This window comes from Strix aluco, chromosome 12 (assembly GCF_031877795.1).
Source record: "Strix aluco isolate bStrAlu1 chromosome 12, bStrAlu1.hap1, whole genome shotgun sequence".
Classification (NCBI taxonomy): Eukaryota; Metazoa; Chordata; class Aves; order Strigiformes; family Strigidae; genus Strix; species Strix aluco.
Window position 1 is genome coordinate 8,081,065 of NC_133942.1, and position 16,885 is coordinate 8,097,949.

General features: G+C 39.1%; 1 protein-coding gene across 8 annotated transcripts in view; it reads right to left on the bottom strand.

Annotated features, from left to right (window-relative positions):
- Nucleotides 1-16,885, bottom strand: part of TLN2 (talin 2) — a 209,931-nt gene that overhangs the window by 10,816 nt on the left and 182,230 nt on the right. For all 8 annotated transcript variants that reach the window (XM_074838031.1, XM_074838029.1, XM_074838033.1 and 5 more), the window contains 4 exons: nucleotides 16,031-16,138; nucleotides 11,757-11,862; nucleotides 8,376-8,500; nucleotides 1,408-1,533 (listed from right to left, as the gene is read on the bottom strand). In XM_074838031.1, coding sequence (XP_074694132.1) covers nucleotides 1,408-1,533; nucleotides 8,376-8,500; nucleotides 11,757-11,862; nucleotides 16,031-16,138 — 465 coding nt within the window. The remainder of the gene's footprint in view (nucleotides 1-1,407; nucleotides 1,534-8,375; nucleotides 8,501-11,756; nucleotides 11,863-16,030; nucleotides 16,139-16,885) is intronic.

Here is a 16,885-nt window from a genome sequence, read left to right on the forward strand (position 1 = left end):
TCTTTCTGCAAGTTACTATAGAAGAGTGATGGAGAAATTCAGTAAAGCAGGCTGAACAGATCTGCTAATATGGCACTGTATTTGACAGGTGTGCTTCTGTTAGAACAGCAAGCTACAGCTTTCTTCAAACAGACAGATTAAAGTGGTTTTAGCAATTATCTGAACTTGGCTGGAATAGGATGCAAGTGCTGTCAGCCTCAATCTGAAAGACGCAAATAGAAATGTATCTGTGGGAGCAAAGAAGCCAAAACTACCTGAGGGAGATTCAGGCCTGGTACCAGGATAGAAATATATTCTGTATTATTCTGTATAACTTTACAGTAGTGGTGCTGAGGAAAGTAAAGCAAACTGTATGTCACAATGAGACTAAATAAGAACAGGTCTTATCACATAAAAGCAGACTGCACAACAATCTAAGTGAAGCAGGTAAGTCAAAATTCTCTTTTTTTTCGGACTGTCTCCACAGCCAGATTTTAATGGGTATTAACAATATATTATTTTATGCATTATTGATAAGTTCCACGACTAGAGCTTATGGTGGGTCTTTTCAAACAGTTACATCACTATTGTTCTGAAACAAGTGCTCTGTGCTCTTGCTGGAAGTCAAAGCACAAGCTCCCCAGGAATCCTAGCTGAAGTAGACAGCATAGAGCTTTTGTGACAGGATCCGTGACACAGCCTGCTCAGAATAAAGAATTAGATGAAACTGGAAACCATAACTATACAACAACAATGATCCTATAACAAATTGTTTTCACAGGCAACATATCTGTTTGATGTTCAGATTTTAAGTTTCAAAGTATATTAACTGGGAAAAAAAAAACCAGTGATGGATATGCAATGGAATTACAAAGACCTCAATCCTGACCAAAAGGACACCACATGTCAGAAACACTCTGTCCACTGGTCCCAACAGTAATTACAAGCACGTCCACTTGAATGTACTGAATTTGCATGCAGGCCTGTGTCCCCATTGAAGCAGACAACAAAACATTGAGGGCACAATTAGGGAGGCCCTTTGCTATTCTTGGTCCAGTGTGGTGGTGCACACTTGTGACATTTGTTTTTGGATGTCCAAGCTGTCTTGTGGGACTATACATTACTAGCTTGAATCACAGATCTTCATGAAATGAAAAAAACCCCACAAGCACAAAAACTCCCCACAGCTGAAACATCTGAAGAGCCAAACACTTGATTACACTTGTGAGGTTTAAAAAAACATAATTGTGTTTTGTTAAACAGAACCAGGCCTGGGCCATGTATTGTGATGAGCAATGAAAAGATTTAAAATTTCATTAGCCGTTCCCAAGCTCCTTTCCTACTTTTTAACAGAGAACAGTTAAGAGACTAGATTCAATTTTGATGCTTTCCCCACCCCTACTGTTGCTACTTGTCCTGTTTACCCACCTTTCCCTGTGCCACCAGTTCTCTCTGGGCTGCTGAAGCTGACTTCACGAGGGCACTGGTAGCAGCTGCAATGGATTTAGCTGCTTCCAGGATCTGTTCTTCAAAATCCAGAGTCTCATCTGCTTGCTATAACCAAGAAAGAACAATGTCACACATTATTCACCTGAAAGCAGCTGTATTTTCAAGAATGAGGACGTAAAACAAAGTGAGACGAGAAGATTTTGGAACACATCAGTAAATTCAGTAAGACCTACAACATTTTCTGCAAAGGAGTTTCGTGTGGACTAAAGCTGGGAGTCAACATAAATGAATTTAAATATTAAATGGCGCCCTTGTGGCTGCTCACACGTGAAATTGAGTATCATACAAGATACTTAAAGAATTGCCTTTGACTTTCTGATACATTACCTCCACTAGGGCTACTCAAAACTAGATTCAGAAGAGTGCAGGCCTGAAAAGAAACTGTTGGTTTTCCATATCAAGATTATCTTTGTAGTGCTATAATACTGGCTTCCAGGTCTGCTAAACTAGGCAGAGCATTTTCTAAAGGCTTAAAGCATTAAAAAAGAACAGTGATAAATGTATATTATCTCATTCACCTGTACTAAGGAATGTAATGTAGATACCAAGCAAGTGCATAGATTGAACAGTTTTTGGTAAGAGCTGTCATTTCACAGAGAGCAGCATTTTGAAGCAGTCCAGTTTAGTCATCTCGGAGATATGAAGTTCCAAAGGTCTGTCTGGAACACTTCAGTCATCCAAACGTGTCTTTCAACAAGCATGTGCAAATAGAGAGATCAGCTGTTCCTAATGAGGTTCCTTGCTATTTAAAATGCAAATCTATTGTTCCATAAAACAACTTCCCTGGCTTTCTAATAATTTAAACAAATACTGAAAACATTCATCCATTTAAGCACACGTGCTAGCTTCTGAACAGTTAACAAAATAGATAAACAGTTACTGTTATTTTAAAAAAAATCAGGCCTGGGCCATGTATTCTGATTGTTTTTTATACAAAATAAATGAACAGAATGTATTTTGTTTGTGATCAAATCACAAGCCTACCAGAATCCAATGCAGTATGACCAGTAGGGCTAGTGGATACAATACCAGAACAGAGCACCTTGCAAGAGATAAGGCTTTTGAAATACAGGTTTCTTCCAACTTATGCAACCACAGCATTCTTGTGTCAAATAACTAACTTTAGGAACACCAGCTAAGTGGGCTTTGAGTTAGAAAACCAGGCACTTCATTTCCAAGTCTAAGCACATCCATCTAAATTTAAGTCAGATTTAGTTCTCCTGTTACTGCAAACTGATGACATATTAGTCAATTATAAAATAATGGTGAATAATTACAAATCATTACAAAATGGCACATCAAGCAGTGCTCAGTCCTACAGACATAACTGCCACACAACTAAAACAAAGTCCAGGAGATGAAACCATAGCATCCATAGACACCAGAAAAACTGAATGATCTGAAAATAAAATCTGATTTGTAGATTAAGTTGTTTGGGACTTTAAAGTTTTTCTTGTCCTTTAGGAAAAGCCACTTAATTCAAGGAAAAGTATTTGTCTTGCCTTGCTTTTCGGCTAATCCCATCAACTGAAGCATATGTCTTTGTAATAAAAGTATAAGAAATTGCTTTTAAAGTGAGCAAGTCATGTTCCAACATGAATTTTTGGCAATACTTGCAATGTAACATCACGACCATTATTATATCTAAGTGGTGATCACACTGGGTCCTGAATTTATGCAACAGGCCTCAAGTCTTCTTTATAAAACTCTTACTTCAATCACGACATCACAAAACCAAAGTGACTAAATGGAATTCAGTATAGTCACTATCAGATTTCTTTTCATTATTAAAATAGATGTATTGTTGACTTTGATTTAAGTCGACTAATGATTTAAAGTGAAATATCAACAAAAGTACCATTGGATGATAGTCAATTTAATAGACTGTTACTGCACTTTTACTTTTGTCCAAGGCTCCCTGTTATAGTTTTAGAATTTTCATTTCCAACATAACAAAACATATTATGTGTATTATTCTTTACCTGTCAGCATTGCCAGGAATTCAAACTTCTGCAAGGGAGCATTTCAGTATCTGCTTTTTTATTATAAAGGAGGTTTCGTTCTTTAGTGAAGTCTAAGAAAATGCCCATGGCCAGACTCTGATTTATCAGGCAGCTGTATATATGCCCAAATGGTATTCCATTTGCAAAAGAACAGCCACCAAAAAGAGGCTGAAGGAAAGTAGTAGTTTGAACTCATTTCAACATAGTTAGTGGACTAAATATTGCATGTAAGTGCTAAGCAAAAATTATTACTTTCGGAGGGAATGCAGAAAGATCAAATCTTGCATTACTGACAATGTTTGTACAATGGCTGGATTAACTTCAACTGTGGAGCAGCAGGTAAAGCTCAGCAGGAAAACAGATAGCTAAACCTTAGTATCTCATCAGATAACAGATTCTGCCCGCCCCCCCCCCCCCCCCCCCCCCCCCGTACCAAATGAATTTCTTTCCAATTACATTGAAATTTTGGGGGTGAGGAGAAGAAACCACACCCTGAGTTTCTCAAACTTTCAAATGCTACATTTCCTGTCATCTCACAACTTCTTTGATTTCTGGAAAAAAAGAAGAAAGTTTTCTATTGACAGATCATCCCTTCTGTGGAGAAATTATTTTTGAAGCAGCCTTACACAGGACTCAAACTGCGGAACTTCTGTTGAGTTTTCATCTTTTCTAATAAATCCTTGTTTTCTAGTCCTTCCCTGCAGTTCTCCCTTCAGCATTCTCAGGTATGACATCTAAGGGCTGGATTCTCATGTTTGAAATGGGGAAGTAGGCACAATGCTCAGTCAGCACGGTGGGTATGTTTAACTGCCTGTACTCTCGGAAGAGCATTCCTCAGCAATAAGGACATGTAGCAGTCCAAGTCTGAACACAGCAAAATGCCCTACAAGAGAAGTAATTCTTCTACCCATTCCCTTTATTAAAAGAGTGTGTCCTGAACTGTCTTAAATTCACACTCATCACAACATGTGTCAGCTCACAGCCTTCATAAACAACGTTAGGAGCAGTGATGTGACACACGGCAGAAAATTCTACTTTGTAAGATTTTAGTCACTTGAGAGGGCTACTTGGATTTCTTTAGAAAACCAGATCTATGAGACAAGTGATTAGCTTCTCCTTCCTCAAGTAGCCCCCATGAAGATCAGCATCTCTTTTTCCACAAGCTGAAACTAATAAACTGTTATTGACTACGTACGGGTATAAATGGATTGGAAAATGAAGTCACCAGAACAGACAAACCAAAATTGTTAGTCTGTAGCATGAAATATATTGAAAATGTTGACTGCACCATTAAAAAAAAATATAATTTGAGATGATTCTGTACTGTATTTTAACCAGCTTTATATAGAATCTTCATTATTAGGGGTAGCATAAATAAAGTCAGGGTTAATAGCAGAACAAATGAGCCCCCAATCTCACTGGTAAACAGTAGAAAAAAATTACAGAAGACAAACCATTTTATTTTGAAGCAGCTCTCATCTTCTGTTTCATAAAGAGAAAACCATTATGGGTAAGTTACTGCACTGAGCCATGGAAAACATAATAACCGTTTCAGTGAAAGTCAGTTCTTGGCACAGGTGCTGCTCACTGTCATAAAAGGCCCTACACAACTTAAAAGTCCCTCCAAGATCAACTTTACTGATAAAGGAGCCCTTGATGTATATATTTTACATCAGACTAGATTAGGAGTCTGCAGGAAGTCTTCTAAACCTGCTTGTGAGTGAATGTACTCCTTCATATTGCCTTCTACTATGTTAAAACCCCCGGAGACAGGGCAGGACACTGTAGGAATATGTTTGATATATAGTTGGATTAAATAACAACCTAATATATCAAACATATCACACAGAGTCCTGCAGAAAAAGGCATCCAGGTTTGATTCATCTTGGGGAAAAAAAAAGGACAAACTGCTGAAAGCTAACAGCAGGGAACTCTATTGACTACTAAAGACACTTGTTTGAAGGCATAATCCTGCACTGAAGCATGAAGAGCATACCAACAGAGTAGAGCAGGTACAGCAGTGCTCTTTGCTGTTGCACCTCATCTACTGCACCTTTTTCCTTAGAAGTGTTCTTTTTCCAGTATTAGTGAAGCATGTAGTTTTTATTAGACAAAATGTTTTTCTTCTTCAAAAAATTACTAATTTTGGGGGTTGTTACTTTACAGACAGTGGCATATTTGCATAACAGGAAGAATATGTGGCTGCATTGCAAGACTTGACCCTCCAAAAAATGGAGAACAGAAAAAAGAGTCCACATTCAGAAAAAACTTAGTTGTATTTAAAGGAAATAGAACAGCCAAAACTTGTTTAATAAACAATTAAGATCTCATTGCTTCACAGATCATTCCCCACCTTGAACACGGCAACGAGAACACTGAACAGGTTTTGTGTTACAGGGAAGAGTAACAAGACCTACTTAGTTAGGAGTCCTCAAAGTGCTTGCAAGATATAAGCTCAGAAGAAAGACAGATATTAACAGGGTATCAATGGGGCAGTGGACTAACGGACTAAGCATTTTAGGAGCACTTTCACCAGTAGCCAAACGACCAGGATTTAAAGCAAATAGAATATGCATCATACAATAAAACATGGGCAGCAGTTAGCAGATCAGTGTCCTACTAGCGATTGTTCTCTGGGATAAGATGATTCCCAGTAGTGGAAAATGAAGACCTCTCACTATTGGTATCAGTTTAAAACATCAAGGGGGCGTGATAGGTGCAAAAATACGAACAGAAAACAAGATAAAGAAGAACTAAAAAAATCCAGAAGTATTAAAAAATTAAGGTAGTGGAACAAATGAGAAAAAACTCTACCTTCAACTACTGATTTTTTTCTTTAGAAATAACAGACAAACTGGAACACACAAAGATGAAAATTTCAAGCCTAAATCAAATGACTCCCACTCCCTGCCCCAATAACAGAAGCTTACCCAAAACCAGAAAGCCAGCCACCAATTAATAATGACAAAGATGATGGATTTCCTGCAGGCAGATTATTCTAAAATTACCAACTAAGGACTTCTCTGCAAGTTCACTTGACGATGATTACTGTTAACCAAAGCAGGATATTGGTCTAGCTGGACCAGTGGTCTGTTCCATTGTAGAAGATAGCTACCATTCCTGCGTTTCATAGACTAAGCATAAGAAAAATCAATTGTATTAATCCCCTTACCTAGTCTGGGCATTCACACTACAACACTATGTATGTTGTCAAAGACAAGCATCAGAAAGAGAGAACCTGTTCAAAGCAGGAAATCCTACTCTGGGAGGATAAAAGCTACAAGCCTTCAGCAGAAAAAGTGGTATTTGAGCCACTCTGTGATCTTCCTAGTACCTTTGATGTGTATTACAATCCCTATTGTGAAAGGGATTAAACATCTAAAAAAGGGTGTAAAAGCTGTTTAAATCCCAAATTAAATAAATAGTTGGGTGAGTTTCAGTTTCAGAAAATGACAAATAAACAGACCAATAAATCACAGGCAGACTGGATACTCAAATTAACATGTTAAATAAGGAGCAGGTGTGAGATCTGCATTCACTGGGAAATTACAATGACCCTGGAGTGGCTTAGATGTTGGAAGGAAACTGCTCCACGGTTACTAGGCAACACACATATGCTATTGTGCAGTGATTGTATAGAAAAGGTGATGGAGGACTCTTCCTCTCCTCAGACTCAGCCTGTGTCCTCTGCTTTGTAGAATCTCATTATAAAGGACCATTTTTCTTTATAAACAAAATGGATGTACTTGTTAAAAAATGCAGGACAAAGAGCATTTCTTTTTCATGAGCTAATTTATTCCCATCACTAAGCAGGGGGGGTGGGGGTAGTCCTCAAAGAGTGAAGCTACTAAGAACTATTTCATCTGATGTTCCTGAATGACAAAATACCACCCTGCACCAAAAACAATCATCCAACACTGAATGTTCTTGAGGCCCCGCTTTTTAGAAAGACTTCTCATTAGCTTTACTTAGAAAACAGCTTTGCACCTACAAAGCCGCATAAACAGGGAAACAGATACACAGTCCTTTCCTGATGTCAATTACACAGCCAAAGCATGATTTTCATTTTAGAGAGATGTAATTCTAGGCAACATGGTAATTTCTTCCAAAACCTGCCTGTTATTCCACACTAGGCAAAAGGTAACAATTCTCCGTGATCCAGTCTTGTGAGCTATGCATACAGCCATAAGTAACAGCAGTTTCATATCTTCCCTCTGTACCACACATGAAAATAGTTGGCTTAATTTTATAGAATATATTCAGAGACACATTTGAAATGACCTGGCAGCATGCAGCACTACTTGCTTTCATAATGAACTGCAATTTATTTTCCTTCAGGAAAATTAAATAGAAATGGTCATACCACATATCTGTTTTGATAGTGAGGCAGCTACTCTTTTAGCATGGCATAAAGTTATGTTTTTATTTTAGAAAATCCTGAAGGTCTTTCGCATTCTGCTGAGTCCATTCTGTGTTGCTGCTGCTTTCTCCTGCTATACTACACACATTCAGATGAGAACAAAGGGTCTTCAGAGGAAAGCAAGTGAGAATGACTTTTCACATCAGTAAAATGTGTTTGGAAACAGAAAAGGAAATAATCAAGAGTAATGATACTGTAACTCTTAAAAGCATTTCTAACATTTGGCTTTACTTCCTTTGCTTGTTCATGGCTGGTGCTTGACTCACTCCCTGAAAAGCATCTTTTTACCCTCTTCCTTCAGGGGTAAGTCCCATCCAGTGCAGTGTCTAGTGGCACTGAGACTGATGCAAGGTTTGATTGTTTATACCATTATTGTGGACAGTAACAAAGTACACACCAATATATGGGCTATATGCATCTTCTGCTTTATTAACTTCAAAGAAACAATGGGGATGGACACTCACCTTTGGCTTGGCTCTTGGTTTCAGCTGCTCTAACTTCTTTGCTGCTGCCTCAATTGATGCTGCAGCCCCTAGTAGCTCTGTCTCCGCAATGACTGTTGGGTCTTCTGGATCCACCCACTCTGTCCCTGAAATTAATGGAGACGAAGACAATAACTTCAGTGCCACTGTGAGCTGCCATTCAAACAGGGTGATTTACAATCACACTTCAAGTGTCAAATACAGAATGGACATTGTAGAAAGCTGATTTTAGTACCATAATGGCATAAACCCACTGTAGTTTATGCCACTGAGAGCAAAATGTAAGTCAGGGGCAAAAAAAGGATTTATCAGGATTATTCTGTTATGAAAATAACTTAAGAACTGTGTAAATAAAGCAGCTTCAAAAGCAATATTGTCCATACTGGGAACAAAACTAGCTGTCAATCAACTTCCATTTATCAGAGCTTTCACTAAGATGGTTTCTAACTTGACCAAGTTGTAAGGTACATTGAGGAGTCTGACAGAATGGTAAAGAGGGCAAGCTATAGACAACAGATAATCATCCACAGCACACAGAGTCTTTGTTGGCAGTGGTTAGAGACAAAGCTAGTATTGACTCAAGAAAGCATGCTTTTGGCAATGTGTTTCTAACAGCAATGTAGAGGAGGCCAAAGCAGTTTCTGTAACATATCCAAAAGGTCAACTTTTTTTTTTTTGGTTAAGTTTTTGGCATTTCTCTTGGCTCAAAGAAATTTTGTAGGTCCACAAAATGAATATTTGGCTGAAGGTGATCTCAGATTTTTGGAAGTTTTCAGTGCATTTTTATTTTTCATTTCATAACATTATTCTCTGGATGACAAGACTCAGAAAGCATCCCTGTTCTGGACTGAGGGAAGCAATGAAATAGCCAAAAGGAGAATCAGATGGAGAGAGAAAAGGAAACCAGAAAGAACTCTTCTAAGTTCATAACTACTAAGGGCAAGGGGAAAAGTGGCATCACAGATGGAAACAGAAAAGGATGGGAAGCAGTGTACAGCAGGCAAAGGAAGACTAAGTAGAAAGAAAAAAAACAATGAAAAAAATAAATCTCTTAAAGCTTTGTTAAACTTATTGAAACTGGATCAGAAAATCTGAGTGAACCTAATATTCAAATATCAACTGAAACATTAATTTTTATTACGGAAGAGCGACTGGAGAGAAGGATAGCGGCACTTTGCATGAGGAACAGCATAACCCATGTCTGATTCATCAAACATCAAAGGAAATAACCTTGAATGCTTATGGATCAGCACTGCACCAGCTAAAGAATGAGGCAATTTCTGGCTATGGATGACCAAATCACAGGAGAATACAAAATGATTGGCTCCTATTTATGATGCGCTGGGAGAAAGCTGAAGTACGTGGTACTGTCATCCTAGTGAGCTACGTTTCATGCTGCTAATCCCTATATAGTATGTATATATGTGTTTTATATCAAATATTAAAACATTACCAAACACAATTTCTCAGATCAGATGGTGTACAAGATGAAAGAATTCTGTATTAAACCTTAATATTGGCAAATACACAGAGAAAAAAAAAATTGTGATACAGGTAGCATGCATAAACACAGTCAAAACCAAACTTGTGAAATGTGGCAGTTCGTCTTCAAAGAAAAACATTCCACAAAGCTAAAAACTTTTACATGCTAAATTAGGAGACAGAATTTTATCATGTATCTATACATGAAAATTAAGAATGAAAATTGGGAATGGTTAAAAAACATTTTACTTTCTGCAAAAAAGCTTCTAAAGTGAATTAAAAAAAATCCCCTACAGGCAGTAAGTGAAAAAAAAAGAAAAAGTGAATTTTTATTTTAATGAATTAAAATAAATTAAATTTAAATTATTTTAGTTTTAAATTTAGTTCATTAATTTTAAAATTAATGAATTAAAATAAATTAAAATGCAAAAACTACTGGAAATTAATAAATATCTCCAAAGATGAGAACAATAAAAAGATTTTTAAAAAGCATTTAGGGAATAGAAAAATTCTGATATTGGCTTGGCTTGTTAGCAAATGAAAACATAAATTTCGAAACATAAGAAAGAGTGAAGAAAAGGCTGAAGAATTCAATAAATTTACCTGAAACAGGGAAAAAGCATAAGTAGATCACTGTTACATGAAACAGAGTAACTATATTAAGACATAGAGGAAAAAAAAACTTAAAAAAATAATAAGGGATTCCCATATATGTAAAGTGTTTAGTCAGGGCTCTTTTCCAAGGAATGTGGACTGATAAAAGCAGGAAATAACTGAGGAAAACCTGCAGTTTATATTACACGGAATATCAGAAAAATGAGTATAGTGTTCTCTGGCCTAGCTTAGCAAAGAATGATGGAACAAATATGAATTTACTGGAAGCCTTTGTTGGGGAGGCAGGGGGACAGAATTAAAAAAAAAAGTAATTACAGTGCTTTATTAAAAATATTTTACTGTAGCATTCTATTACCTATGAGATTAGAGTGCTCATATGCCCTTCTGATGGCTGTGAAGATTCTTTTAGACTGAAGTTCCCAGTAAATCTGGTAATAGATGTGCTTCAGCAGTAGTGGTCTAATATTAAATACCACCACCCTTAGGTATTCATCTCATTTAAAATGCAGAATGTTAGAACTGGCATCCTAAGAGTTCATGAGCATCACTCGATAAAAATTTACTTAAGGAAGTATCTGAGAAAAATACCACTCATCTGTTTTAAGAACAGTGAACTTCTGCTAAGGAATGGAATTCACTGTTTATTTGAGTGCTTATTTGAGTGCTGAATTTACAGTTGTCCACAAGTTGTTCAATTCTAAGAGTTCAGGAAATCATCCAGACCACAATTTTCATTGTTTCATTAACATACCTTGTCAGGGCAGGACCCGGACAGAGGACTGTAAGTACTGTAGGCCTAAAATTGACATCATCGCTAGAGGCTGAGTATTAATTCAGTAAGATGATAGTATCCCCTTTTATTTGAAGTTGGAAAGCAACTGTCACTGCAAAGCAAAGGACTTGACTGAACAAACATGAGTGTAAGGAAAGGAACCAGTTCAAGAGGAGTGATACTGTATTTTGTTTTCTGCTACTGTGGCTCTTGAGTGCTCTGCTTGACGGTTCCATGTGGAAAGGCCACATGATTTACAGATGACTTATGACCCACCATAGGTAGTGGGAGAGGGTCAAAGAGACATGTTTACTGTGCACAAGTGAATACCATCTGAGAAATTAAAAGAATGGAAGTAGGTGGCACCAAGACACCTAGAACATACTAAAAGGGATTTTGTTAGTTTTTGGTTTTGTTTTAAACTAAAAATATGACAGATCATCATCTCTGGAGTAAAAGGCACACTGTACTGGTAGCCGGGCTGCCCAACTCACCTTTCATCGCTTCTGCCGACTGGATGAGCTCTGTAACAGCACCAGCAACCCGCTTGGAGAAAGAGGCCAACTGATGCTTTAGTTCTGGAGTTGGTTTTTGAAGGATCTAGAGAAAAAGATAAAATGTAATAATGCATATTCCAGAGAATGCTGGAACATTCCCAAGGCATACTAATGAAAGATTTATTTATACAGCAATCAGCTGAGAGAATACATGAGTCCAGTGAGAGAAATACAATTGTCAATGAACCACTAGGAGCAAAAGCTTACACTGCAATGTCTGATGCATACTGGGAAAGTGGCTCTGCCTTACATTTCCACAGGAACTGACAATATCGTCTGGAAGTTCTCAGTACTAAAACTAGGACAGAATTCTCCAAAACAGAGACGGATGTGTGAGTATGTGGGAGGAATATGCAGCTCTAGCATTCCATTCTCAGATATTATAGTCATTATACTTATGCATCAGGCTTAGACTTTCTAGACTGCTGGAGAGGAGCTGATTTTCTAGTATTAACTAGCTGTTCACTATTTCTAAGAAATAGAATTACAGAGTTCTGCAAGCTAGTGCTAGTTGCCCGTTCTGGAAAAAAAACAGTAATGGTGAACACAATGGAAATGCCAACCCTGGGCAAGACCCTTATATAGAAGGGAAAGAAAGACAGCTCTGAACTGAATTTGCATCAAGTATTAAACTGTGCTTCTTCAAATGGAAAAGAGCCAGATATTCAAACAGTGAAGCTGAATTCTTCTCCTGAACAGGAACAACATAGTAAACAGAAGTACATGAATCCTCAATAGTTAAGCAATCTGCAATACTAACAAAATGTCACAATACCATTATAACCAAGTGTCCTGGTTTGAGTGAGTGGCGGGGGTTTTTGGTAGCTGTGAGAAGCTTCTCGAAGCTCCCCTGGCTCCAGGTCAGACCCACCTTTGCACCAAGGCCAGGCCAATTAACTGCGCCTCTGTGATAACTGGGAGGAGTGGTGGGAGCTGTGAGGAGCAGTTGGGAGGAGAACATCTGTGAACACCGAGGTCAATGTAAGGATGGAGGAGAAGGGGGGAGGTGCGCCAGGGCAGGGCCGCCCCCTCTGCCCACCCTGTCACCGGAGGAGCAGATGCCGATTTGCAGCCTGGGGGGGCCCCACGCAGGGGCAGGCGACTGCACCCGAAGAAGGCCGGGGGGACCCTGTGGGAAGAAGGCCCTGCTGCTGTAGTTCGGCGCTGGGAGGATCGCAACATGCAGGGATGACCCACACACCCGTGGGAGTGACTCGTGCCGGAGCTGGTTTGTGGAGGACTGTCTCCTGTGAGAGGGGGCTGCGCTGGCACAGGGGAGGAATGCCAGGAGTTTCCCTCTCCCCGAGGTGGAAGAAGCGCCAGGACTGACCGCACCCCCGACTCCCTGCGGGGAAGGAGGTAGAGATATCAGGAGCAAAGCTGAGCCTGGGAAGAAGGGAGGGGTGGGGAAAGGTGTTTTCAGGATGTGGTAACACTTCTCATGGTCCTACTCTGTCTGTTGGTGTTAGTGTCTGTATTAAATTTATGTTCTTTTTTCTTCCCCTAATGACTCTGGGTTTTGCCTGCCTTAAAGGATGAGATCATCCCTCCCTGCCATTATCTGATCAGTTCCTGGGTCAGTATCCTTATCAGTTCCTGGGTCTCTTGCTTCCCTCCTTCCCAGCGTTGTGAGGGAAGTGGGAGTGAGGAGCTGTGTGGTGCTCAGTTGCCCTCTGAGCTCAAACCACAACACCAAGGTTTACACACTGCAGAATCCCTTAGTATGGTGGACATTGAGCATTGAGCATCTCAAGGGTTATACTCAGGACTATAGCAAAGAATGACATTTTCTGCTCCAGCAACTGACACTAGTGCTATATATGACAGTGGTGACAATGTTGGAATTGAACAAATGGATGCAAATTTACAACTAGGTAGTTAGCAAACTGCATTGTTTTAAAGCCAATTTAGAACTCACAGCAGATTCTCATCCCCTGCAGAGTCATGTACTGTCATGGCATGAGAACAACAAAAGCTTCAGACTTCCCCTCAACTCAGCATGCATCAATACTGACTGAGATGGAGCATACGAATATGTAGGAGGGTAGGTCAGCCTTTAACATTGCTTAGAGTACAACTTTGAAGTTGTTTTACACTAATTTGTGCATGTCCAACAGCTTTAATTAGTGTATTCCCATGCCCTAACCCTAGCTAGGTGATGAGAGGAATATTCCTTTGAGCAATTAAGTCAGTTTTGTGCCACTTGCCCAATGCAACCTCTGCACAAATCAATACACTGGCTTGAGAAATCTTAGATATTGCATCTGACAACTCTTGCACCTAAAAAGTATCATCTTCAAAGAAATATGGCTGCTGAATAATACTCCTTGGCACCCCTGTGTTGAGACATCCGTGCAATCATCCCTAGCCTGACTACCATGGGCATGACTAAACTTACTAACAATTGTATTACAAGGTCCATGTGGACTAATAAAGAGATGTCTGATCTGAAATGATCTGCGTTTCTGGAGGTTATAAATTAAATGAGATTGTAGACCTAGAGGTTCTAAACTACCACACTAACAGGGATCAGGAAGCAACAGGATTATCTCACGCTGAAACCATCTTGCTTTCATTTTCTTTTGTTGGAGTGAAACAAATCTAAGCTAGGATGTTAAATTAGCAAGATTGTGTATGGCAGGAGAACAGCTCAGGTAATAACAGAACAAATCACTTGGATTACATCTAGACTGTGTCCCTGCCCCAACTCCCGAGTGAGAAGTCAGGAGAAAGAGGGGAAAAGCCCCTAGAGCAAAAAGTCTGTCATTTACTTGGTTCAATGCTCCTCCAAAAGTGATCTTATTTCATATACTTTCCAGATCCTCTTTACATTTATAGAGCACAGAATGGATGTACTATGTATGTATGTGTCTAGTTCTAGACAGACTTCAGCAGAATCAACATGAAGTTACCATTCTATCCATCTTTTTTTCCATGCAGGCATTATGCTCTTCAATTGTGGTTGTAATCTGGGTCAGAGTCAGTTTTCTAAGGCAGTAAACATTGAGGGGGGAGAATTTTCTCATGGCTTTAGGGCCCTGAAAGTACAGCAGCTTAAGGTAAGAAAGGTTTGTTCTGCCTTATTGGACTTAAACAAAGACAGAAAAATAAAACGAAAAAAATGACTCAAATCTTTGGTCTTCTCTGGCATAGCTTGAAACAAGTACAATGACTGACATCAGGAGACCAAATCTGAAAAATTCCCCAACGTACTTCTAAACTAAAAATGGATTGCACATCTAATGCTAAATTACTTACTGCTATGCAGCTGTAGGAATTACATTAACAACTTCAATCTTTCTTGAACTATTTTCCGTGCTAGTGACAAGCATAACTGTGACTTGACTTGTATGTTACATATATTTCAATGAGTTGATATAAATGATCAGACATGCTGTATTCCCAGCAGTAAAGCTGACTTGGATTTGCTAATCTGCAGTTAGTGGCTGCAAATTTCAGTTTCAGAGACTTTAACATGTCAGTTTAAAGCCACTTAAATCTCTGGGCATCCATGAAGCTGATTGCTGATTAAGTCACCTCCAGAAACTTCAGTATCTCACAAATGTTAGTTCAAACACACATTATTGCTTCCTACAAATGTACTAGCAACAGAACAATATATTATGTGATAATTACGTATGGTCAAGAAAAAACAACTGACAGCAGGATTCATGAGTTTGTATTTGAGTTAGAAGAAGTTTTATGCAGAGCTTTTTGTGTGTCATGTCTGGCATGAGTTGGAGAGTGAGGCAGTGCTGGCTTGGGGTTTTGGGATGGCATTGAATAGGTGCTTCATTTTCCTGCAATCAGGACTACAAAAGGCATGTAAAAGTGGTTTCATAAAGATTACATAATCTCCTTGGTCTGGGGGACAGGAGTGTGCCTAATATGTGTAAGGCTTAAGTGAGTTTAGAAGAATGCTGAACTGTCTTATTTCAATTGTCAGTGACAATTTTTAGGTCAGGACCTGTACTGCCTCCAGATCTGATCCAGAACTCAGTTTCATTTAAGTACTTCCAGTCTTCCTCCTGTCTCACAGTTTGAGCTGAAGTACCGAGTTTACTCTAGATTGCGTTTCCTGAATAACAAAACTGTTCATGATCTTGTGACAAACTGATAAAAATGTGTCACTCGGAGCCACTATAGCAAGAGGTCAGAGAGATTATTCTTCTTGGAAGGGATCCAGTATGTGCCTGCAGATGACTCCTTACCAGGAGAACATGTTCCAGGAGTTCCAAGTATCCCAGTGTACATTCTGTTCCAAAGCGCAGGGCTCTCTCTCGAACTTCTTCACTCACATCTGGGTGATATGATGCTTGCTGAGGAGGTAAAACAATATTAGTACCCCAAAACTGCTCCCACAAGAGAAGGTCAACACAGAGAAGTTAAGGGAAAGAGAAGGGAAGCAATTTTTTCATAACGTGCAAATGACATTTGAGCTTGAAGGCCAGCCATTTCTGTTGTAAAGGTGTAAGCAAACTGCACTCAAACACCAGCAGAGCTCCAGTTCTGAGAATGGCATTGGGAACACTTTTCCTTTTATCAGCACATCCTCCTGTCTGGGTGTGCATCTGCAGTCTTTCTTATGTCCTTCCTTAGGTATTGTCAGCAGCAGTACTACTTCTTTCTGCCAGTTGAGAGCAAATAGAGAAACCCTCGAAGAACCATGATTTCTTCTGATGAAAATACATCACTTGGAAAACATCTTGGGGCTGGAATGGGCTCTTGGGTGGCCTATATACTGTTCTACAGTGCAAAGGTTATGCTATTGTGGCTCTTCTTTTTTACTAATACCAACAAAAATAGAAATTGTAAGTGTAGATTTGTCACCCATAAATGACCATTTACATCTTACGGGTTAGAAACAGGCCAAACCCATTTTTTTATTGTAAGCCTGTACAGCCCACCATCAAGGAATGAAAGCAGAAATGGCCATCTAATTTAGAGACCAAAGCACTGGGCTGGCCTCAGAAGACTTTTGGCCAATGAGAGGTCAACCACCAGCCCAGCGCATGGGTTGAATGTGGGTGTCTCACTTTTCCCTCTCCATTCCTCAAGACAAAGAT